Below are 26841 nucleotides of genomic sequence, written 5' to 3'. Positions count from 1 at the left end.
AAATCCCCTTTTCTGGGACACTACTTTGGCACAATCATTCCTGCCTTCCTTGCATAAGCAAAAATCCCGCCCGACTAAATGACGACCCTGCATCCCCAATGGCCGATATTCCTTGCTAGTCATATGATTCTTCTAGCTTGACGGTGACAACATCCCCAGTCGTGCATTCATCACAGCCACCCCTCCAACTCGACAAACCTCACCCATCATGACGCAATCCCTGAAGAAGATTCGAGCGTAGGACTCAGTGACGACGGCACAGACGCCGGAGGCGCCAAGGGCAATGGGTGCGTGCTCACAGGAGGAGCCGCAGCCGAAGTTGGAGCCGACGATGAGGATCAAGTACCGGTTCTGGGACTGGCTGGGGTCGATGAAGGAAATGGGGTAAGAAGAGGAAGGGAGGCCGACGAGGGCAAAGGAACCGAGCTTGCTGTATTAGTCCGGTTTGGAGGGGATGAGGGTGAGATGCTCAGTTGGGATGATCTGATCGGTGTCGATGTTGTCGTGGACGACATGGACAATGTAAGGCTATGGAAAGTGTTTGTGGTTGAGGTGAACGATGCGGTAGCTAAGAGGATGAGAGGAGTGGAGGGAGAGAAGTGGTGGGATTTGGAAGGGAGCGTGGGTGTTGCTGAGATGAAAGGATGTTGGATTTTTGAGCTGCTATTTTTGCTGTTGCTGACATTGCCATTGCAAATGGATCTTTTCTTCAAACACTTGAAGTTCGGTTCAGTTTTTGTTTCGATATTTTTCCCTTTTTGACGCAGGAATTACCGAACTGAGTTTATACACGTGGCAACAATAAACTCAGCTACTAAACTGCGGAGCGAGACTTCTGCCCACTTTCACAAATCCGCGTCCCTCAAGTGTCGTACTCCGACGGAGTATCGAATTACTTTTTTTTTTTTGTTTTAATCATGCAAGGCGCAAGTGGGGGACGCCGATTAGCTACTGATAGGTTTGAGTAGCGAGAGAAGTGACGTCGCCAGGTTCCGTGAGCCCACTACGATATATGTGTTGTATCCGCACCATACATCTATTTGTAGAGATAATTTTAAGGTATTAGACAAAGAATGATGAAGATCCAAAGCTTGATCAAACCCCACCACAGAAAACAGTGGGTACGTAGAGTGACGCCCACCGTTGAAACCTTCCTAAGGTCCACAGTGATGTTTATTTAAGATCTAACCTGTTTATAAGTTAACACAGACATTAAAGAAGGAAAACACAAATATCAGCTTCATCGAAAACTTTTCTGGCCCTTACAAGTTTTTAACGGTGAGTGTCACTCTCTCTACTATTTTCTGTGGTGGAGTCCACTAGAGCTTTGAATCTGGTTAATTCTTCGGCTCATGCCTAAAATAATCTCTCCAAATGAATGAACGGTGCGGATACAAAACATACATCATAGTGGGCCCCACAAAACTTGGTGACGTCACTTCAGTAGCAAGTGTCCCTAGATAACGTGTCCGTAGCTAATCCGCGTCCGCAAGCGGGAAGAAGCGGATTGCGTCCTGCCCCTGCCGGGACGGAAATCAGTCCAAGCATGGGCTTTGTGGGGCCACCGTAATTTATGGGTTTTGTAAACACCGTTCATCTATTTTCTCAGATTCATTTTAATGCACGAGCCAAACATTGAGACATATCCAAGGCTCAAGTGGACCACATCATAAGTTTGACCCGGTTATAAGTGGGTTAAGGCGGCCTGATGTTTTAGGATTGCGGGGCTGGTAACGTTTGGCCCAATCCACCGACTGGCTACGTGTCAACCGCCAATCTGACGACTAAACATAAACAGTATCACGTGTCCGTAGATCAGAGGTTAGGATTGTTCAACCAATCTGACATTTGATTCCACAGTTTAGTAGCTGAGTTTATGCACTTATGTCAAGTGTCGGACGCGGAGTTCCTGCAAAGGCTTTTGCAGTAAGCTCCTTTGCTGGAAACCTATGTGGGGCCTTCGTGGTGTTTGCGAGAAATCCACCCATTCATCCGTTTATTAAGCTTTATTTTAGTAAGTGAAACCAAAAGTGAGCAGGATGCAAGATTTTAGGCTTCATATTACAATTTGGGTCACTCTCAAATTACTGCAATTTAAGGGCCTCTCCTCATTTTTGGATGCAAAGAAACATTGTTTATGTTTGTTGTTATGGGAAGATCCCAGCCTCTAATAAATCTAAGGGTAAACACCAAAGTAATTCAACTAAGTGCGTAAACAACGTAGGCGATGCATGTCCGACCCGGTGTGAGCGTCCCTGAAGAGGTCGTACACCATAAATGTGCTCTTATTTTGAGATTGCAGATCGGAGCAACTTCCACACTCTAATCGGAAGTGATAAGCTATTTTCCTAACATCTGATGGAAGACGAACGATCCGATCACTGACGTCGATTGTAAGAAGTCCGACTCGATAAGATAAATTCAACACCTTGCCTCGAACTTCAAGTAGAAGGTTTTCATAAAAAGATTCCAAAGCGCTTGACAACTAAGAAGCTGGGTCTACTAGCTCAATTCAAAATTGGACTCGGACCAAGAAAGTTTTCTTCAGCAAATTAAATGACCAAGGCTAAGTGACGTCTTGTCAAGATGAGCCGAGCCGAGGCAATATGTTGAGGCAAGTACTCCATCTACTAAATTTGGAAACTACCATAAGCGAACGTGGTCGAATACTTCGCTCCTAGATACACATTATCCGCACGATGTGCTACACGATCCACGGATTGCATATGATATCCCCACGATCTCAGTATCCCGCTGATTAGGTAAATCGTGTCAGAAATCCACCCATTCATCCGTTTATTAAGCTTTATTTTAGTAAGTGAAACCAAAAGTGAGCAGGATGCAAGACTCAATCGGGCTGAAAGCATGAGAATTGAAAATTCAATGTTGAAATATCCATGGCCACGGAAGATTTGAATCATGCTAATATTTGTATTTTAAGTTCATTACTGCGGGGATGATATTATGAACGGTATGAATGGTACGTAAACATCACTGTCAGCCCATAAAAGGTTTACTTTTTCCTTTATACGGCCCACTTGATACTGTTTATGTTTAATCGTCTCATAAATGTCCACCAATCCGACAATTAGATACAATCAATAATCATAATTTATTAGCGAGGTTTGATACTCTACAGGTACGGTCAGTCACACGCAGTGGTGGTGTGTCGATGTATTGGGCTAGGTGGGGCTCAATATGACATATGTATTTTATATCCACGCTGTTCATTCCTTTTGCCCCATCGTTTTAGGGTGTGATTCCAAAAACTAAGCATATCTGTAGCTCAAGTGGATCACACCACAGGAAACAGTGGAGATAATGACATCCACCAATCACTATTATTTACTACGGTATGGTCCACTTGAGATTCTTATCTGCTTCATTTTTTGGTAGATTCACTACAGTGAGCTAAAAAAACGAATTGAGAGTGGATACAACACCTCGACACATCATCCCTGGCGTGTCCGCATCCCTGAACCTCAACACATCATCCCTGGCGTGTCCGCATCCCTGAAACAGGAGTTGTGGAAATTTGCGTTCGTACGTGCGAGGCGGCGGATTACCTTGTCACGTCTCTCGACATGCAGCCTGTCGATCTTCCTGTTCCAAGAAGCGAAGAATATCATAATCAAAACCCACAGCCCTTATTTCATATTCCTCACCAAACTGAAAGTGTTCGAAGAAAAGACCAATTTTAAAAATGGCAATGGCAGCAGCAGCAACAGCAAAAATAGCAGCTCAAAAATCCACCTTCCTTTCATCTCAGAAACACCCACGCTCCCCTCCAAATCCCACCACCTTCCCCAAATCCCTAAAACTCCCCACCTCATCTTTCCCACTCTCTCTAAAACACTTCTCTCCCTCCACTCCTCTCATCCCCTTAGCTACCGCATCGCCCACCCCAACCACAAACACTTTCCACGGCCTCTGCTACGTCGTCCACGACAACATCGACACCGATCAGATCATCCCAACTGAGCATCTCACCCTCGTCCCCTCCAAACCGGACGAATACAGCAAGCTCGGTTCCTTCGCCCTCGTCGGCCTCCCTTCCTCTTCTTACCCCATCCCCTTCATCGACCCCGGCCAGTCCCAGACCCGGTACTCGATCCTCATCGCCGGCTCCAACTTCGGCTGCGGCTCCTCCCGTGAGCACGCACCCGTTGCGCTTGCCGCCTCCGGCGTCCGTGCCGTCGTCGCTGAGTCCTACGCCCGAATCTTCTTCAGGAATTCCGTGGGGACGGGTGAGGTTTACCCGGTCGAGTCGGAGGGCCGACTGTGCGATGAATGCACGACTGGGGATGTTGTCACCATCGAGCTAGAAGAATGTAGGTTGATCAATCATACGACTGGCAAGGAGTATCGATTGAAGGCCATTGGGGATGCAGGGCCCGTCATCGAGGCCGGCGGGATTTTCGCTTATGCAAGGAAGGCAGGAATGATTGCGCCAAAGTAGTTTTCCAAGAAAAGGGGATTTGGTTAGGTAATTTTCATTTTCTTTTTCTAGGCCGCCTTCTTCTCGTCCTTTGTATTTTAGGGACTGTTTGGATGATGGTAGCATTTTTAAGCATGTAATCCTATTTAGAGGTAAGCTGTAAGTCACTTGTTAACTTTATTTTGAGTAATCTATCGATTAGTTACATATAAGAAATTATATTTTCACACCAAGTAAATCTTGGAGTAGAATTAGTTTCAAAATCTGGGTAAAAAATACTCGATGAGAGTACGTTATTTTGTTAAGCTTAAGTTAATTTTTAAGCTAAATCAATTGCCAATTGGACTATAAAAGTAAGCCTGCAAATTAAAAATATATAATGGCATGATCCAATCACTGTTGATTACAAAGCATTGAAGATAATATACAGACAACAACTAAATGTAATAAGTAATAAAACAATATTGATGAAGAATTAGTTACATATTAACTAAAAAAAACAATGCTTCTACTATAAGGTAAAGAAGACTCAAGAGGCCATATACAACACACATGTAATAGTGCATTAGACATGTAAAATCCGGACCATACATCGATCGAGAAGGCCGGCCACGAATGCTAGGGTGATATCAGGTTGTCCAATTTGTATGTACGAAGAATATGGACTAATGATAAAGTTCTCTTAACTATTCATTTATATCATATGTATGTAAAATGTTTCTCATTCTTTGTCTATGTTCTAAAATTCTCTCCAAATAGATGGACAGTGCAGATACAACACATACATCATGGTGGGGCCTGCAGAACTTCGCAACGTAACTTCAGTAGCTAGTCTTGCTACTTAACCTGTCAGCAGCTAAACCGCATCCAAATGGATGGTTCTTATCATCCAACCATGCCGCTACTTGGGTCCAGTCAAGTCGAGTTGATAATAATAACACATGTTTGGGTCCCATGGATCAGGTTGAACCTCCGGCGATAACTTTACGTTAAGTTGGGTTAGACTTGGTTGTAACCCAACCAATCCAACCCGCCTCAGTATCACCCCCCAGCTACTCACACGACCTTTAGCAAGGGGGAGATTCCTTAATGGGTGTTGCCTACCTTGATGATTTTTCATATATCCATACCGCCCATCCATTTTTCCAGCTCATTTTAGAACTTGCTCCCAAAAACAAGTCTTAGGCAGACCACACCATAAGAAAGGTTTTGATTGAACATCCACCATTAAAAACTTCATAGGGCCCACTGTAATGTATTTTTGCCATCCGACCCGTTGACAAGGGTCAACCAGACCTGGATGGAGGGAAAATACAAAGATAAGCTTGATCCAAAACTTCTACTGTCCAAGAAAAGTTTTTAATGGGCATTCATCATTGTTTCCAATGGGGTAGTCCACCCGAGAGTTGGATCTGCATAAATTTTGGAATAGCATTCTAAAACGAGCTGCAAAAACAGATGGACAACATGGATATACAACACGTTAATCAAGGTCAGCCCCACACAATAAAGGTAGGATAACACCTAATCCGCGCCCTTAGCGGGGGGAGGTAAGTGACTCAGGGAGAGGTAAGCAATGAGGTAAGCCACACTCTAATAGAAAATAGTAAAAAGGTTGACCAACCATCCATATTCTAGGATTGAAAATTTCGGATTATTCAATTAGACTGCAAGTGGAATTGAAAATTTGATTGAATCTTATGCAATTTAGGACAAGACCATTGTTATGATGATCTCATCAGGTGGCATCTTGATCATCAACAAAAACAAATCCAATGGCTCAAATCACACGGCTCCACTGTAGTATTAGAAAGCCATTGACTTGTATTGGTCAATCTCAGGCCCTAGCACGTACTGGCTACTTGTTAAACGTGTTATGGTAACTCGACAAGTATTGCAGTTGACAGGTGCCAGACCAATTTGTGTGAGATTGAAGAGGCAATTCACGGCAAATGTGACACCTTGGCACACCTGTAACGGACATGCCTTCGGGAGATCTCAGGATCCTAACTGTGGAGCCCACTGCGATGTATGTGTCTTATATCCACGCCGTCCATCAGTTTATGCAGCTTATTTTAAGGGATCAGGGAAAAAACGAAGCAGATCCAAATCTCAGGTGGATCATACCAGTGATTAACCTTTAAAAACTTCCGGTGAGCCACAAAAGTTTTGAATCAAGTTGATTTGTGTGTTTTCCAGGTCTGTGTGACCTTATCAACAGGTTGGATGGAAAATAAACATTACGGTGGGTCCTTGGGAAGTTTTTAATGGTAGGCGTTCCATTACCACTGTTTCATGTGATATGGTCCACCCAGGTTTGGATCTGCTGCATTTTTTAGATCATGCCCTAAAATGAGCCGGCAAAATGTTTAACTCATGGCTGGTAACGGTTGGGCACATCCACCGACTGGGCACGTTTCACGCGCCAATAAGGTCAGGTGGGAATAGCTCGCTGGATGAGGCCCTGATAGTGAACCCACCTTCATGTATGTGTTGTATATCCGTGCCATCCATCCATTGTTCCAGCTAATCTTAGGACATAAATCAAAAAATGAAGCAGATCCAAATATCAGGTGGATATCACATAAACAATAGTGATTTGATTGCCACCATTAAAATTTTCATATCAGGCCCACTGTAATGTTTACTTGCAATCTAATCTGTTTATAAGGTCTGGATGAAGTGAAAACACATATATAAGCTTGATATAAAACTTTTGTGGCTCATAGAAGGTTGTTAATAGTCAATCACCACTACTTCCTGTGGTGTGGCCCACTTAATATTTGAATCCGCTTCCTGTTTTGGGTGCCCTAAAATTAACTAGAATAATAAATGGACGGCATGAATATACAACACATACATACAGGGTGGCCCCACTGTCTGGATCCTCATGGGCACTGATTGATCCCATTGTCTCATGTTGAAACAGAATTTGTATACCACCTAACCATGGAGGCAGACCTGACATGATTTACGAGGTCCACTGCAGGAATTCAGATCATCCAAATGGATGGTTCTTATCATCCAACCATGCGGGCGCTACGTCCAGTCAAGTCGGGTTGAGAATAATAACATTTGTTTGGGTCCCATGGGTCAGGTTGAAGTCCGGGTTGAGCACTTTAGGTTAAGTTGGGTTAGACTTGGTTGTAACCCAACCCAATCCAACCCGCCTGAGTTTCACCCCAAGCTACTCACACTCACTGACTCACACGCCTTTATCTAGGGGGAGATTCCTAATGGGTGTGGTCCTTACTGTGTGGCCTACCTTGATGATTTTTCATATATCCATTCCGCCCATCCGTTTTTCCAGCTCATTTTAGAACTTGGTCTCAAAAATTAAGTAGATCCAACTCTCATGCGGACCATACCACAGGAAATTTTTTGATTGAACATCCACCATTAAAAACTTCTTAGGGCCACGGTAATATTTTTATGCCATCTGGCCCATTGATAAGGGTCAACCAGACCTGGATGGAGGGAAAAATACAAAGATAGGCTTGATCCAAAACTTCTGCGGTCCAAGAAAAGTTTTTAATGGACATTCATCACTGTTTCCAATGGTGTAGTCCATCTGAGACTTGGATCTGCATAAATTTTAGAATTGCATTCTAAGATGAGCTGTAAAAACAGATGGACGGCGTGGATATACAACACATTCATCAAGGTGGTCCCCACACAGTAAGAGTAGGGTAACACCTAATCCGCGCCATTAGCAGGGTGAGGTAAGCGATGAGGTAAGGCACTCACAATGAGGCATTGATCACAATTACACTATATTGGAATTCTTGGACAACGTTAAAAATTTCGCATTAGTGGAATTGGAAATTTGATTGAATCGTATGCAATTTGGGCAACCACCATTGTTAAGATGATCTCATCAGGTGGGGCATCTTGATCATCAACAAAAACAAATCCAATGGCTCAAATCACACGGCTCCACTGTAGTATTAGAAAGCGATTGGCTTGTATTGGCAAATCTCAGGCCCTAGCACGTACTGGCTACTTGTTACACGTGCTATGGTAACTCGACAAGCATTGCAGTTGACAGGTTCCGGACCAATTTGTGTGAGATTGAAGACGCAATTCATCGGCAAAAGGGACACATTGGCACACCTGTAACGGACGTGGCTTCGGGGGATCTCGGGATCCTAACTGTGGAGCCCACTGTTATGTATGTGTCTTATATCCACGCCGTTCATCTGTTTCTCCAGCTTATTTTAAGGAATGAGGCAAAAAATGAAGCAGATCCAATTCTCAGGTGGACCATACCAGTAACTATTAAAAATTTCTTGTGGGCCACAAAAGTTTTGAATCAAGTTGATTTTTGTGTTTTCCCTTCATCAAGGTCTGTGTGACTTTATCAACAAGTTGGATAGAAAATAAGCGTTACGGTGGGTGCTGGTAATGTTTGGGCACATCCACCGACTGGCTTCAGGCGGCAATAAGGTGTGGCTGGCAATAGCTTGCTGGATGAGGCCCTGACCGTGAACGCACCTTCATGTATGAGTTGTATATCCATGCCATCCATCCATTGTTCCAGCTAATTTTAAGGCATAAGCCAAAAAACGAAGCAGATCCCAATATCAGGTGGATAACATCACAGAAACAGTAATGATTTGATTGCCCACCATTAAAATTTTCCTATAGGGCCTACTGTAATGTTTATTTGCCATCTAATCTGTTTATAAGGTCTGGATGAAAGGAAAACACGTATGTATGCTTGGTATAAAACTTTTGCCATCCATCTGTTTCTCCGTCTTATTTTAAGGTACGAGGCAAAAAATGAAGCGGATCCAAATCTCAGGTGAATCATTCCAGTGATTAACCATTAAAAACTTCTTGTTTTTTGAATCAAGCTGATTAATTTTATTTTATTTTTTTTTCCCAGCATCCAGGTCTGTGTGACCTTATCAACGGGTTAGATGAAAAAATAAACATTATGGTGGGTCCCTGGGAAGTTTTTAATGGTGGGCGTTCAATCACCACTGTTTCCTGTGATGGGGTCCACCTGTGGTTTGGATCTGCTGCATTTTTTGGATCATGCCCTAAAATGAGCTGGCAAAATGGGATGGACATTAGGGTGGGCTCCACCAAAGCCGCATCCACCTGCAAGGTCTGATTGACACCTCCGGCCATATCCCGGGGATAATCCATGGCCCAAAAATCGGGTGGCCCGAATGCCAAAAATGGAAAAATCAGACAAGATGACCTATGGTATACACATGGTCCACCTCCTGAGTGAAACTTGATTTTCAGACTGGCGCATGCTGACAGTAACCCGCACCTGATGATTGGCCTGGATCTCATGCTAATGTGCCATGTTGGCACGTGTGCGATGATTTGCAGGGTCCTTACTCTTGCTCTGGTGGTAGACTCTCAAGAGTTTCAACACCTGGTCAGGGTTCGAGTACCCATAGGTGGTGAAAGCCCACTATGGTGTGAGTGTGTGGGGGTGTACGTCTCAATGGAGTTGGATTCTTCTGCAAATCACAATAACAATAAAACTGCTGCAGAGGACAGATTTTATAACTTTTTTATCGAACAACATCCATTGAATTATTATTATTATTAAATTTTATTTTCCTTTTCTGAAAGGCAGAGAATTATATTATGAAAAGGTCCAAAGGCAAAGAATACAAGACAAAACAAAAGATAAAAACAGGACAACCATCTTAACCAGACTGCTACTGAGGGGTGAAACATAGGTATGATCCAGTATGAAATTCTTGTACCTTACTATGGTGCCGACTCCAATGTGGACCCTATGTCAACCCAAACAAATGCACTTGGAATGGAGGAATCCATGGTAGATTGCAAATGTAACTAGATAATCACAGCCACAAGATCAAGAGCATTCCAAGCGGATAAAAAGAGATGGTCTTGTCGTCCATTTTGCAGACCTTCAATTGAATGGTTGTGGTCAACTGATTGGGGTGCCATTTGGAATCGAGGACTCAATCCTATCCAATGCTTCTCCACAATCAAAGGTGGGCTACTTCAGCCTCACATGAATTCACACTGTAATAAGGTAAGAAGAACTTACATGGGATCATACTACATATGAAACATGTGAAAAAAAAAAAAGTAGTAAGAATGAAGGAGTAGATTCAGAGAAAAAGGAGCCACTTCTAGAGGGTGTAGTGCTGGTTGATGGCATCGATGTCTAAACCCCTGAGCTTGGCAGAGGACTCTACTCGGCCTTTCAGAGTGTGAAGTTCCCTCAGCCTGCAAAAAATGCAATGACTGAGATTATTAAAAAATAATAATTCAAATTAGGAAGTAGGTTCAATGAGAAAAAAGAATGATGATGGCGAGTTCATGTTATTGACCTTGTAATCTCTGCACGCTTCTTAGCTTCTTCAGCCATTACATTAATGTCCCTGAAAGTGTGGCGTTCAGAGAACCTTGTCATCTCTAGTGATTGGAGGCCATGGAGCGTCCGCTGCTCATGTGCCCAGGCAGCCTCCCGAGCTTCCCTACCAAAGTCTTTCTGGTTTGTGAATGCCATCTGTTAAACATTAAATAGGCCAACAGGCTTTAGGGGAAAGAATGCTTATAAAAACCAGAAACAGAAGCTTAGGGATGAATATGGCAGAACAAAAGCTCGGATGAAAAAGAAGAAGAAATTAGTAGTCAACAACAAAACCCTAGATTATGGATAGGGACAGTTAAATTTACTGACCCTTTGATTCAGAACCAGGTCCCAGGCTCTTCCGCTTAGAGCATACCGGACGCAGAATTTTAGAGGATCAAGTGGCAAATAAGTAACAAGATTGTAGAGCCAAATAACCCCAGTCCAACCCCAACCGATTTTCCTTATCCCAGCAAAGCCCCATGTTGCAGTGGCAGACATTACAGTGGCAATCTGCATGAAGAAGAGAAGAAAAGAAAAGAATAAGAAAAAGAAAATCTAGTTTGAGAGAGAAAAAAGTTGCATTATTAACTGCATTTGGTAAAGAATGCCTCGTGGCAATGAGAAGAAATTTTTAATGAGATAGTGTTGAGAAGTCGAAATGAATGAATGCCATCCCATGCACATGCATGTGGAGATGCCAACAAATACACTACATATAGAACATCAATGGAAATGTTCTTGATGTGAACATCAAAGCCACAAGGAAACTTTCAGCTAGCTGGTATAATTAATAAGTAATTATTGGATCCTGCTCGTCTGCAAATGTGTAGTCTGCTAACATGCAAGGTCCTGCACTTCTGGGACCGTCCATGGTTCTGTGACTCCAAATTCCAAACCTTTAATCCAATGGACCACTGTGGATAGGAGATGCCAAGGAGATTTTCCAGGTTGCAATATCCCAGTTCCCAATTCTCGTATTGGTGGCCAATAAAATAGATGGTTAAGAGGAAAATGAAAACAGTAACAATATACAGAACAAAGGCAAAACAATGTAGTATTAGGATAATATCAGTGTGGAAGATTTTTGGGGCATCACCATGTCCACAGTGAATAGAATCATATAATCACTACTTGGATCATCAAACCATGGGCCCCACATGTACGGAATCTGCATGTCAGAAAACTATATGTTCACTGATGAGCACCTTTCCTCTTACTTCATATCTGAGAATCATCCATTTCAGTCATTGATGGTTGCTGATTCACTAAAATAATCAGCAACAATTCAAAGCATTTCCAGCTATTATGGTTATTTTAACTTAAACAGTTGAAACTGAATAAAACTACAGTCTCGAAGTCAATACCATTTGGGCGATTATGAAGGCGACAACAAGAAGAAGACCCGGCCGTTCCAAGAAAGACCAGCCCCTAGAGCGTGTAACAAATATTAATGCCTGGCTAATGGTGCTCACTTGAAGATACACAGCAGATGCCAACATTTCCTTGTTCCTTTTAGCTTCCTCGTCTGTTTGAATCTTGTCCTTGTTGAAGTTTCTTACTTTGAAATTGTCCTTAAAAGAAAGTAGCAAACAGAAGTAAGAGATTCTGTACATGCACAGGCTTGCCAACAAAAGGGAGAATATGTGCCCCTCTCTGTCTATATGATAGCATCTTAGGTGGCCCCTAAGAGCAAGGTTTAAAAGTCAGTTTTGGCCAATCGTATTGTTCACCAATGATATGGGGTTGTATCGCCCTGTGTCGGGTTGTTTCAGGCCAATACAACCGTATGGTTCATGGAAGATACCGGTATGTACAGGTTTTGGATGATTTGTTGAACCTTGCTTAAGAAGCAGTTACTTAGCCACCAAAAAGCACATAATGCCTGACAGGGAAAAGTATTCCTCGTTTTATGGAAAAACAGAAATGAAGCATCGAAACATGCCAGTGTAAGATGCTGGTTGCTGCAACAAGGAAAGTGAGAGGTTACCGCAAAAAAATTAGTCTCATAAGCTAGCCAAAAGAATATAACTGTCATGAGAGCCATATAAGTGCCCAGGACAACTCCAGTTGCAAAAATTTCAGAGAGTTTCCAACTGTCAGGAAGTGGAGAAGGTTTGACCCTATCCTTGGAGATCGTCATTATAGTACCTGGGGAAACAAGTTGACAAATTTTAAAATTAAGAAAATATAACATGAAGAAAGGCAGAAGGGTAAAAACAAATTCATGTGTCAGACACCAACAGCAAAATATAGATAAAACATTTCAGCTATTTATGACATTCAAGCTAAGGGATTAGTGCTAACCATCATTAAGAACAGCAATGACAAGAACCATAAAAGGAGGGAAGTCGAATTTCCAGAACAGAGCCAGCAACATAAATCCTAGCTGTCCATAGAAACCCAGGATGTCAAAAACAAGTGATTGTTGGTCTGGCAGAGCTAAAGCACATCAAAGGTCATTGCCTTCAGGAAAATAATTTACCAGATCCTATATCGACCTGCTTCAGTGAATTGAATAACGAAGAATAGAAAGATGAAAAAGAAAGGGTATAATCAACAGCTTACCACAATACGTATAGTAATAGACACAGCATAAATCTGCATGACAGAGCAGGAATGAAAATCATCAATGTCTATATTAAGGGGGAAAAAAAACCTCAGTTTCTCATGTACACATTTGGGTTTTTCACCATTGGTTTTCAAAAATAATTGTAGAGCACTATAGGTTTCCAAAATGAAGTGAAACAAAATCAATATGAAAATGAAGAGTCACAAACTAACATAAACTGTTTGACATGTGGATGGTTGCTAGCCATAGTCACATCCATTTATTGACTAATTCTGGTCACATCTTTGCAGTACTTTGGTCAGCTCTAAGGTACATCAATATCTTTTATTTTCCCAACAGTCAGGTTCACATAAATATTTTGAACTGAAGTAGACTGCCCATTTTGGTCAAGCTAGTCGAGCCATCTCAAACAGATCAACATTAAGATAAATGTTAATCATGGAGCAGGCAAGATGCACACGCATGGTCCTGATGTACCATAATAAATTAAAACATGCCCTGAAGTAGAAGTGTGATATTACCGTGTAGTTTTTCATTCTCTGGAAAATTGCACGGCTTGTTAAAACGGCACTAATGATTACACTCAGTCCAGGCTCTGTTAGAACTATGTCAGAAGCACTTCGAGCAGCATCGGTTGAATCTGCCACAGCAATTCCTATGTCTGCCTTCTTAAGCGCAGGCGCATCATTGACCCCATCACCAGTCATTCCACAGATGTGCTTTCTAGCTTGCAGCCTCTTCACAATCTCATACTTGTGCTCTGTAGACAAAAATTAAACTTGGAGATTAGTATATGATAAAACTCACAGGACTGGAATATCATAAAAACCAGATTTACCAGGAAAGACCCCAGCAAAACCATCGGCTTTCTCAATAAGTTCATCAATTGGTAGAGCTGAACTTGACTCATCCTTGCTTTCACCCAACAAAGATGAAGAAGGATACATATTTGTACCCATTCCCAGACGCCGCCCGGTTTCCTTCGCAATTGCCAATTGATCACCTGTAACGATTTCCATAAGTGAACTTTAACACAAACATTTCTGTTGGTATCAGCACCAAACAACAGCACATGTGCGCGCGCACCAAAAAAAATCTTTAAGTAATCAGTTCAAACTTCAAAAGTAGGATTCTGACAAACAGAAAAATCCATGGATGGGAAGATAATGTAAAAATAATTAGGCATTAGAAAAGGTGTATTTTTATTAGCTTCAGAAGATAATTTAGTACTGGAAACAAGGTGCTAAGTAGAGGGTTGTGAGATTCAACCAAAGCAGAGGGGAAGGTCAGGCAGGATTCATGGTGAGATTATCCTCTCAGTCATGTGGTTAGCAGGAGTTGTCTGACCACTCCAGCTCAGCAAGTATGCGACACCAATTTAGACTCCACTATTCATAAGAGATGCTCAAATGTTCAATAGGAATGTTTTCAACTGCTATTCATCATATTCAATTGGCAAATTCAACACACACACACACACACACATGTAATACTATGCACACCATTAAATATATCAGACAACAAAATCAAGAGACAATCCTGTTGGGAAAAAAAAAAGCATCATGCCATTTCGGAGATCCATTATGATGCACTGATTGCTTTCAACTGCTATTCATCATATTCAATTGGCAAATTCAACACACACAGACATGTAATACTATGCGCACTATTAAATATATCAGCCAACAAAATCAAGAGACGATCCTGTTGGAAAAAAAAAAAAAAAAAAGCATCATGCCATTTCGGAGATCCATTATGATGCAATGATTGCTTTCGCCCCTAAATGCCTGGTACAAATCAAGCCAGTGTGTACTAGCTGATATTTAATGTTTCAAAATCTCCTCCATAACCACAGCATGCAGGCAAGGCATAAAAAATATATGTAACAAAGACAATAAATAAATAACTTATTTTCAGTTGTGACACACACCTGTGATCATCTTAACACTCACTCCAAGATCTAAAGCTCTTCTAATTGTCTCAGCACTATCATGGCGAGGGGGATCAAACAGAGGGAGAAGACCAACAAATTCCCAAGGCCCTCCTGGACTTTCTTTAGTACCAGCAGGAACTTCCTAAAGAGAAAAAGTGAAATCGAGAAAAAAAAAAAAGAAAGTGAAATTGATTAACAAATGTGACAATGAAAGAATATAAGATCCTCAGGGGACACAACAAGGAGGCAAAGTCAAAGTTGAATCACCTGGCGAGCAACTGCAAGAGATCGGAGACCACGATCTGCAAATTTGTCAATTATTCCATGTACACGCCGTTCGATATCTGACTTGTTCCACGCCAGATTAAGAATCTATAAAGGACCAGAAAAAGAATTTTGGACAACATTTTTTAGTGCAATACCTTTCATTTTCTTTTAGAGAAATGACGAATTTATAGGGAAAGAAACGAGAAAAACAGAAGAAAACATGAAACTAGTGACCCTCTCATCAGAGTCATCACTTAACAGGCCCAGACCAACAGCCAGCCAAAAAAAAACAAAAAACAAAAATGGGACACACAGAAAAAACCACAGGACAGCTAGACATTTTTCCAACTTACCAAAAATCCCCCTACATAGACTTTTTTGAGTGCAGTACTCTATGGTGTTAAAATTCCATTTCATGCATGGTTAGTGATGTCGAATGCCTTTTTAGTTTATCAGTCCAAGTCATATCGACCATAATGATAAAGATATACATGATTCCGAATGCAACAACGAAAATAAGGTAACAAGAAAACTATATGCAGCAAACAAAGACAGCATTCCTCAGTTGCCAGTACACAGCAAGCAGGCCTGCATAGATCCACTCAATCCACTTCATGGCTTGCCAAACTTCTTGTAGACGACTTGCTTCTCTGAAGCCACACTCAAGAAGTTAGGAAGGTCATCAAAATGGTACAAAAAGATACTACCAATCAGAATTATCCAAACAGAGACACACCACAGCTGACGTGGTCAGTATGAACATGAACTGGATTGCTTCATAGTGAAGCTAACAGAGTGCATGCCGCTAGCAAAAGCATTTTCATAAAAGAAATGGCTTTTTGTGTATTGTTATTGTGCACATCCACTTTGCTATTTTTGCCAACAGCATGGAACAGAAACTATACAATCATACTAGGCAACTGGTGCAAAAAGTTAATATATAAAAAAATCCAGGATATGCATGTAATGTTTACCTGCTCTGGCGCTCCCTTGCTCACTCTGTGCATTTTACCAGAACTATCTAAGTATGTGAGTGCCGTTCTCTTGTCAGTTGGGTTGAAGGGAAGGAAGTGAACCTCTCGAATTCCAGCTCGTGCCTTTTAATAAATCATGAAAACATCTCATAAGATTTGAAAGCAGCACTCCTTGAGAAAAAATGAACAGAACTACTTCAATATATATCAACAAATAAAGTCACTATGATGGCAGTCAAGTGGATGATGAGTTTTGACCATTATGACTAAGATACAATCAGGTTTTAAAGATGGGTCCCAACTCTTACCCCAGTGGTAGACACAAGAGTTTGAACACCAGGTCAAGGGTACATGTACCCATAGGTGATGAAATCCCACTACAGCGTGAGTGTGTATGGGGGGTGTGTGCGTGCGAAAAAAAAGGTTTTAAAGATTCTCTACAAGAAAGTAGAATAATCCACTTATATGTATTGAAACGATCATATAATGTTTCCGAAATTTTGTGCATGCAAATGTGCATATCAAACATCATGCCGATATTCGTCTTTCAGTATTTATAATAATAAAAAATTTAAAAAAAATAAAAAAGAAAGAAAGAAAGAAATCTCTAAGATAATTCTGCAGGAGCTTTTCTCAGATTTTGAAAATCAATTGATTACCTCCTTAGGGTCAGACAATACTGAAACGATCGCAGCATCAATAGCATCCTGATTCTCCAACCTTGAAGCTCTTGCAGCCATCAATGCAACTGCATCCTTGTCAACACCTTTAGCAAAAACCTGCAGTGAAATGGATGAGATCAACAAATGTTGTAAAAGATCTTTAACCAATTGCATACAACAAAACTATCTTCTGCAACAAACTCATGGCTCTTCTAATGCCAATGCTTTGGAGATCTTCGGGAACGAGATCAGAGTGGTTTTTTGTTTATTTAGTTTAATAGATCATAGAAATATTTGCAGAATGTTTTAAAACCCAGAACAGACCCTAACCCATTTCTGTCAGCAGTTCAGTCCCAAATGTTCCAGTTGCTGGTCCAACCCATGACAGCAAGAAATATAAAATGGTACTCATCATGCAACAAAAGCACCTGTAGTGGTGTGGTTAGGATCTTCACCTCTTACATAAGAGGTCAACAGTAAGACTCCTGCCCAGCTCAAATGACCTTTTCTCGCTAGGTTAAGAAAAGAAAGCAGCTCACAAGTTGACCCGCCCAATACAATTCCCAACCCATAATCTTGGACCAGTTGAACCAAGCAGTCTGGAGGATTTATTTCCCAAAGCAGTTCTCTAAGTCTCTCAACCTGTTATTCTGCTCAGTTTCGGTTGACGCCAGTCGGAAGGTGTTCCATAACCGTAACGGCCACCATCGTTACCTTTACAATACAGGGCATAACGGCCGTTACGGCCCCATAACAGCCATTACAGTCTCTCTTTTTTATTTTTTTAATTTATTGAAAAAACCTCCGAAAAACGTGTATCTACCCCGTAATGTTGATTAAAAAGTATGAAAAACCTGTAGATGTCCCATAACAGACCTTTATGGGGCTATTATGGCCTTTATAGTATATGTAATGTGCCGTTAACAGCAATTACGGGTCATTTTTTTCCCATAACGGTTGTTACGGCCATTACGACCCTGTAACATGTAACGGTTGCCACCGTTACCTTTACGTAACGGCCTTTATAGCACACCATGAGTCGGACTGCCTGGTCCAGTCTAGGTTTTTTAAGTCACTAGTACTTCCACTTAATGTTTGCCATTGTTCATGCACATGTAAAACCAATAAAAAAAAATATATATCTTTAAAAAGATGCGGCTTACTCTATGCAAAAAGTTACAATAACAGGATGATGCAACCCAATGCCATGCAAATTCAGAACAATAGAGAGGGAACATGATTCTAACCTCAATCATATTCCTATCCACAGTAAGCTTATTCAGAGTTAGTGTTCCAGTTTTATCACTACAAAGCACATCCATGCCAGCCATTTCCTCAATAGCCGTCATTCTCTTTGTTATAGCGCCCTGCATGGTGGGAAAACATAAATTAATTTAGCACCTTCCATGAATAAAGATGAACTGGTATACATTTACATGGAGTTCAGGTCCAGTATCTATTAACATTGATTAGGAACTCCAAAATCAGTACCATCAATCTGTAATAACACACCTGCTGGTATAAGCAACCCCAATTAGTTGGGATAAGACTTAGATGATAATGATGATGAAATCAGTACTATGAATATCTAATAACAAACCTGCTGGGATAAGCGATGTGATCCAATGGCCATCGTAACAGAAAGAACAGTTGGCATTGCAATTGGGATCCCACCAATAAGAAGCACTAGAAGGTTATCTATACCAACACGGTATTTCCTCTTTTGAATCCCGTATATGACAATAATTTCAAATACCATCCCAACAGCAATGGAGCAAATACAGAAGTTCCCAATTGCAGTTAAAACCTGAAAAGCCAACAAATTAATCGTTGCTCAATATTCCTTCAGTAAAACATACCATATGTTGCACGTCCTATGTAAAGGGAAACAATTTCTTCAGCAATACCTAGTATAAATCCATATTTCACCATAAATACTCACTAGTGTCAAGGAAATACTGCTGTGCTCAAATGATTAATCTGTAGTGCTTCAGAGTGTTTTCAGATACAGCTGCATCTAGTTTACATCTTCCTTAACTTCAAAAGTGACAGAAATCCAAAAATTCATGAAGACTAACCTGCTGAAAATGCCCAACATGCGTGGTACTGTCCACAAGATGAGCTGCTTTCCCAAAGAAAGTGTGAACTCCTGTCGCAATGACAACGGCTTCAATTTCACCTTGCTTACATGTCGACCCAGAGTACACCCCATCACCAGGGTTCTTGGTCACAGGCAGTGATTCCCCCGTAAGAGCAGACTGGTAAGTCAAAGTTGAATCACTTAAACTGGAGAGCCATTAAATGTCCATATCATCTAATAAACGAAATTATTTTCCACAAGCCACCTTGCAAACTCAATCTTTTATTTTGAAGGATCAACTCCAGGCATTGGTGTGATAGAGGGAAGTTCCATATCATCCATGATCAAATTGAGCAACATATTTTACATTCATGCTAGGTATTTGCATAATTTTTTACGAAAAATCTTCTTCTACTTCTTCTTCTTCTTTGGGTAGGTAAGCTATGGTCAAACCCAAGACCTAAAATTTTGAAAAATCCCCATAGCAAGAGAGAAGTCACCCTCCTATATCCAATCAAGCATTTGACCAATATTCTGAATAGAAATCAAATGGATCAGCTTATACCAAAATGGTTAGACAACTGCTTGCCAATACAAGAAGACATGCCAGCCACCACAGTAGGGTTTGATTTTCTAGAATGGTGAATGAAGCATCATAGAATTCACATTTAAATTGAATTTGAATCACATATTTAAATACCAGTATAGGAGCATATTGGCAAGGATGTGAACAATGTGTATCCTATATCATTTTGAATAATCCCAGAGAGTTGCTTGTATCAACCAGCTCATGAGAACATCATCCATTGCTTCAAGACATCTTGCATATCAATGCATGTCTGTCTTGGATGGGACAGGCAAGCTTGTCTGCATATTTGACATGCCCCAAATATTGTATACATTGGGCCTTAAAGATTATACATATCCGATCATTACATATATACCTGTGAACACAGAAACATATAAATATATAGAGAAAGACGTTTTAAACTACGACTCGAATTTTAAAAAAAAAAAGTGACAAGATTGGTGGCTTTAGAGTTTAGAACACTCTTATAACATTCTTGCCACTTTCTAACATGTGGCCAACAAATAATTGGATATTGATTAGCAATATGATTTCAGAATTGAGTTAATAACCAACAAAAAAAAAAAAAAAAAAAAAAGGTTTAAAATAAGATTCTAAACTAACTGCACTTAAATTTTTTTATAACACTTACAAGTTTTTAACCTTTGCTTCCAATATTTCTGGCCATTGATTTTATTTAGTTTAACTCCTTTCTAGCCATAAAGTCAAACTGTTTGGTCGCATAATAACAACACAGACTAACCCCTCAAACCCTATCAGATGGTAAGGATGCTTCCAGAACTTCATTATACTTGCCACTTTCTACCATTTGACCAACAAATAGTTGGATATTAATTGGCACGATGATCTAAGAATAAGGTAACAACCAACCAAAAAAGGTTAATAATTAGATTTACTGGACTTGATTGACTGCTTTCAAAATTGTACTACCTTTCACATTTCTCATACAAGTTTTTACCCTTTATTATATTTATGCCTTTTGATTTCGGTTAGTCCTACTGCTCAGAGTCGAACTAGTCAGGCACATAATGACACCCAATCTAACTCCTTTCTGCTTATAAAGTCAAACTCTTCACACACAATGGCGCTGACCGACCCTCAGTCCAACCACACCCCAATCAAACATTTGCTATTTATCTGTTGAACATTATCTAATTTCCAGTGAGGTTTCACAATTTGAAGTGACTGGATACCTGATCGATTTTTAAAGGATCTCCTTCAAGAAGACGTGCATCAGCAGGAACAATGTCGCCAAGTTTAATACTAATAATATCGCCTGGAACCAACACAGAAGCATCTTCCTCGTTCCATTTCCCATCTCGTAGGACCTGGAGAGAAGAACTATGAGGACAAAAACTGAATTCATGGAATCTTAAGGATTCGAGTTAAACAAACTGGAACTAAATTGTTTTCACAACAGATGAAGCTGCAAGGAACATTACCTTGGCTTTTGGAGCCAGCCGAGCCATAAGTGCAGCAGCTGCATTTCCAGCGTTATTTTCTTCTATAAAGCTAATGGTAGAGTTGATCACAAGTAATGTCAAAATGCCAATAAAATCATGGTAATCTGGATCCTTTCCCTGCAAGGTAAAAAAATTTCAAAAACCAGAAAAGGGTAGCAAGTTTCACTAACAATTTCATCACTCTATCATAGATTATATCTTAGACAAATTTAAATTAAAAAAATAAAATAAAATAAAAAACACTAATGGAACACTTCAAGTTTACCCCTCCATTTGCAAGAGCAATTGCCATGATGGCTGCAGCTTCCATCACCCATGATAGAGGATTCCACATAAATCCCAAAAACTTCAAAAATTTACTTTCCTGCGAAAGCATTGATAGAAAGAAAAATCAAGGAGTGCTAAATGTAACTAGAACCAAGAGTACAATAGGATGAGTTACAATTTTATGACTGACCTTTTTCTCTTCAAGTTTGTTGTATCCAAACAATTCCAACCGTTCTTGAACCGCACTAGTGCTCAGACCTTCTCGTGTGCATTTAAGATTTTCGAAAACTTCTTCAAGGGGGATGTTTTCCTATGAGGATTAAATTACACTTTTACTAAATAAAAATGCTAAGACTTTGTGGAAATGCCAGCATAAGTAGAAACCAAAATATGGTAGTTACGTGGTAAACAATAACACTTTCTCAATAACAGAAATGAATGAGAGCACTGTGGTATCATCCTTGAAAATATAATGTTCGCCAAAAAAATAAAATAAAAAAAAAATCGATCTCTTTTCTATTTCAGTTCCCAAACTGTTTATATATCAAAGAATTCCCAAGTAATTGAATTTTAGTGTTAAATAATTTCGGATTAAGAAAAAAGAAAAAACATAACAAAACAAGGTCTCACCGAAGAAGCTCTACCCAACTAAAAAGAGCTCAATTACACTACCATGATTCACATCCCAAAACCTCAAAATAATAACCAACTGTTACATTGCTACTGAGATAGGTCATCAACATAAAATGTCTGAAACCAGAGGAACTGCAAACTTAAACTGTGCCAACACATGAACAGAGAATGGATATGAGAGTTTCTCTGACCCAAAAAATAAATGGTGAGCAAACCAAATTTCCAGTCCACCTCAACACTTATGAGTTCTATCTTCTATGGTATTGATCCAGATAGTTCAAATAGGCAATATATCCATATCATATCATTTTCAATGCTTCAGTTTTATATGTGAAATCTGTTGAGGGTCAAATATTACATATCAGACCCAGTTATTGCCTGGATTTATGAACATGGTACCATTGAATAGCCCATTTTAATCATGTTTGTGTTGCAAGGTGGAATTGCGAGCTGAGACTGGATCGGGATGCTAAAAGCATGGATTTAACGGTCTGAAGTCACCAAGGCAAGCGACGGACCCTAGGAGACCAAGATCGACAGATTTGCATGCCAAGGATCCAAAAAAATCAAGAAATTGAAGCTCAAGTGGCCTGAAAAGTGTTCAGAATGCAAGATCATAGGGTTCCCACCATTTGATCAGTTCAAAAATCCATACGTGGCTTGAGGACCATAAATGAACCGTACACGTAAAATTTTAGCTCCTGGATCACTGTGAAAGTGGCCCAACGGATAGATCAGCCCACAAATTACTGATCTGGGGCCCACCTGATCTCTGGATACACCTCATCTTCGGTCTCAATGCCTTAAATCATGTGAAGAACCAGATGGACGGAGTAGATTTCTCACAAACATCTCTGTGGGACCCATACAGGTAGTGCATGTACACATTACGCAGGTGCACCGGGCGCACACCAAAAATCCAAACGTCGGTCAGCAAGCGCTGACCGAGCTCTCCCTCTCCAACTCAATTTCTTTCCTGCTAAAGAAACAGAGATTGCGGCTCTTTCTTGTGGGCCACCACCGTGATGCAATGGACTGATCCGGACCGTCCATCAAAAGCCCTTGCCCCCTATCATCCTCGCCTAGATGGTGGAATTTCAAGAAACATCGAAGGCCAGTTGTTGATCGTCAAAACTGAAGGCAGACAGTGGAGAGATGTGATTTGATGGACTGCACTAAACCCAAGTAAAAGCAACCCTTCCTGACTGAAATTTCGAGAGGAATTCAATGGACGGCGTGGATCTCTCATTTGAAATAGACAGTGGACCCCACCATCGTCACAGCGTAATAGCTACGCTCCCTGTTTTGCGTCCGGAAAAATTAAAAATTCCGGACTGTTTTGTGAATTTGGAGAGGATCGGTCCGACGATCTGAGCCGTTCAAAACCTCTCAAAGGAAGTGCTGAACCATGGCAAGAAGACTGAATGTCTTAAGATTGGTTTTGTTGGCCGAAAAGATGAGCCGACGCAAGTCAGTTTCCAAGCTGGCTGACTGCATGCTGCGGAAGGAGATAACGCACTCCGCGTCTGACTCCAACTCGGTCGGTTCCTTGCAACTGACCCATCCAGCGACGCCTCTGCTAATATAAGGAAGAAAATAGAGGGAGCTTGGAGAAAAAAAACGTGAAGGAACGGAGGGGAGCTTGGCTTTTTGCTGGACGTCAGGGAGAGAGAAAGAGAAACAGAGAAGGAGGAGAGCAGTGGTCGGCGTGGCTTGGCTTGGTTTGGAGGAGCTTTTGAGGAAAAAAGGTGGTGGAGCTTGGCTTGGCTGGTTTGGCTGCTGGAACGTGAGGCTGGAAGAAGATTGAGAGCTGGTTCTTTCTTCTTTCCTTCTTGTTCTTTTCTGTCTCCTTTTATTTTTATTTTTATTTGCTTTGTTTAGCCCATTCATGTGTGGCTAAACCTCTTAGCTAGGGCTAAGAGGTGAAGCCTGTAGCGAGATGGGAGATTCTACTTTGTGCCTTTAAAATTCATAAACTGAATTTGATTTAGTTGATTATTAAAGGAATATTTTTCTTAGTCTTTAATGGTCTGTTGTGACTGAAATTACAATGGGTTTGCAATGGCTTTGAATATTTCTTTTCCCTTTTTATGTTTATGAAGTCAGGAAGCCCTGTTGTTCATCATTGTTCCATGGGCATGGTAGGATGACAGTACCCTTCCTGATCTTCATACATTGTTGATTGGTTGGTAATTAGTTTAATCCTGTTGTTTGCTTTGTCTCCTGGGCATGGTTAGATGATGGAATCCATTCTAATTCATATACCTTTCATCTCTTGAAAACCAGATCAAATAGGTTCAGTTTGATTTCCATAAATCTTAATGCAGGCATAAGATCTCCCTGATCCCTACAAGTGGATCCTCTGAATCCCTAGTTTCTTTCCTCTGAATTCCTTAAGTTTTACATTAATCTCTCACCATTATTCATCAATTTATATTTGATTTAGATTGCATCTTAGGCTAGTTCTATTTCTACCTAGTTTCAGGAAACGTACAAGTTTCAGTCCCTGTGGATTCGACCTCGGTCTTACCGAGTTTATTACTACATCACAACCCTATACTTGGGGAGTGAACAAAATCAATGCAGCACATCTATGCTGAGTCCATGGCATATCACCATGTCATATCATGGAATCAAATTTAAGATGTTTGGATCCGTCAGAGGGGTGTTAAAACAGAAACTCTGGTTCTAAAATACATACCAGATCAACAGCTTCCTTGCTAACAGCTTCGAGGGCAACAGTTTTCTCAACCATATTGCCTCCTCTTTAGTTTCAACTAACCCAGAAATTTGTTAAGAAAGAGTCTGCACAAACAGATACAAGTGATAAATATTACAATCATGTTTGTGTCATGTGGAACTGAATAAATGACACAATCCACAACATTGTAGCTAACTTGAAAGGGGTTTAAAAAAAAAACACTTAGGCCCTGTTTTCTAGACATCTAAAAATGAGTTCATGTCATTTTAGTTAACAGTAATGATATATTAGAGATGTTGATCTCTAATACATGCTGTCACAGACTCACAGTAATACACAATTACTGTTAGATGAAAGGAGATTAATTCATTTTTTAGGTGTCTACCAAACAGGGCCTTAAGCTTTCCCCTCTTTGGCTGTTACGACTACTTTCAGTTAATTTCAGACCAATTAGTGTTACTTCCAGCATCAAAAGGCCTCACTTCATTTTTAAAGATTTTTCATTGGGCTTCTAGAGAAGCTCAGCACAAATAACCAGAAAATCACAGATGTAGGTATGCAGGCATCTATGTATGCATGTACGTGTGTGGCATCTTACGGAGCAAGAACAACTTAGACAAATAAGATCAGAAGAAATAGGATTGCGTAACCCAGAAATAACATTTGTTAAAGTTTGAAATACAAGGTCATTCTCAACAGCTAAAATTTGAAGTAAGAGGAAAAGTGTCAGTCACCAACTTAAGAACACATGAATGCATGTTGAGATAAGTATGTGAACAGAATGCATAATGTGATGTACGCACAGAGTAACGAAAACACCCGAACAGACAAATCCGCGCACTGAGACCCCAACGGAATGAATAAACGCATAAATCAAATGATAGAAAGAGACTCTCATCTAAGTCAACATTCATTAGAATTTCAATTGCAAGATCTTCAACATTTCTGAAATTGAAGAAAAACAGAAAATCCAATAATCCAGCAACCGAAGTTAACTAGTCAATGTAATTTCGCAGGAATTTAAAAAATAAAAATAAAATTTGACAACCCGACACGACCGACATTCATACCGGAAGAAACTTGAATTTCGCTTTAATCACTTCAAAACCACTTTAGAAACATCAGAGGGGGGCCAAAATCCTGTAAAGCTTCCACCAAACCCTAGAAATGGAGGTGTGAGAAGCCAGATGAGCTCCTGCGCTCTTCTAAGAAGGAGATCGTAGAAGAGTCGCGAGAATGGGATATATATAAGCTGCAAGACAAGACAAACACCATCTATTCAAGTAGAAAAAAGATACAACCGAGGAAAACGAAATCTTCATTTGAAAGAGAACACTGTAGTCAATGCAAGAGAGAGAGAGAGATTACAAATGGCGTGTTCGATAAATCCATGGCGGAAAGCTCCATTTGGAAGAGTACGAAACCGTAGCTTCTGCAACTCCGCCCGGCCAGCAGCGGCTTCTGTGCAGGAGACGTTCAAATGCTTGTCGCTGCCGCCAAGTGGAAAATGCATGGTTTACAAAATTGCCAGGACGATTCGCGCGAATCTTTTCCAGCAGACGTAATTACGTAGAACCCGTGTGAACATCTAGGCCATTCATCAGTTGGGTCCCACTGTTTACATTCCCTGTCATGAAACTGAAGCTGGATCGTCAGGCCTAACATGGGACGTGGATTGAATACTACCCCCGCCCGTCCCTATCTACGAACAGACAGGGACTTAAGTACATGCCCAAAAATGAGGCAGATGACTACACGTAAAGCAACGGTGATAATGACATGCACCATTGAAAGATGGTTAATTGCCGTCCAACTGTTCATCAGGTCGCAATTACTGGATGAAGGTAAAACACAAATATTAGTTTTATCCAAAAAAAAATTGTGAGCCCAAACGGTTTTCCACTGTGGGT

The 26841-nt window shown here is 40.7% G+C and overlaps 2 protein-coding genes and 1 pseudogene across 2 annotated transcripts; 1 reads left to right on the top strand and 2 right to left on the bottom strand.

Annotated features, from left to right (window-relative positions):
- Nucleotides 1-20: 20 nt before the first annotated feature.
- Nucleotides 21-3629, bottom strand: LOC131249485 (3-isopropylmalate dehydratase small subunit 1-like; annotated as a pseudogene).
- On the top strand, nt 3593-4618 carry LOC131248208 (3-isopropylmalate dehydratase small subunit 1-like). Its single transcript, XM_058248348.1, has one exon. It carries the CDS (start codon nt 3704-3706, stop codon nt 4457-4459), a length of 756 nt encoding a protein of 251 aa, XP_058104331.1. The 5' UTR covers nt 3593-3703; the 3' UTR covers nt 4460-4618.
- A 5374-nt stretch (nt 4619-9992) lies between these two features.
- LOC131248207 (plasma membrane ATPase 1-like) lies at nt 9993-26587 on the bottom strand. Its single transcript, XM_058248347.1, has 23 exons — nt 26300-26587; nt 26002-26183; nt 24932-25035; nt 21788-21907; nt 21596-21694; nt 21310-21447; nt 21061-21195; nt 19277-19456; nt 18799-19005; nt 18446-18565; nt 17196-17315; nt 16537-16659; nt 15563-15667; nt 15293-15437; nt 14201-14365; nt 13884-14122; nt 13359-13391; nt 13098-13179; nt 12781-12941; nt 12158-12364; nt 11121-11303; nt 10768-10946; nt 9993-10663 (listed from the first exon to the last, which is right to left on the bottom strand). The coding sequence occupies exons 3-23, from the start codon at nt 24983-24985 to the stop codon at nt 10567-10569; spliced, it is 2892 nt and encodes a 963-aa protein (XP_058104330.1). The 5' UTR covers nt 24986-25035; nt 26002-26183; nt 26300-26587; the 3' UTR covers nt 9993-10566.
- Nucleotides 26588-26841: the final 254 nt, after the last annotated feature.

The sequence above is a fragment of the Magnolia sinica genome, chromosome 6 (assembly GCF_029962835.1).
Source record: "Magnolia sinica isolate HGM2019 chromosome 6, MsV1, whole genome shotgun sequence".
Lineage (NCBI taxonomy): Eukaryota > Viridiplantae > Streptophyta > Magnoliopsida > Magnoliales > Magnoliaceae > Magnolia > Magnolia sinica.
This window is presented reverse-complemented; position numbering and strand designations above follow the sequence as displayed.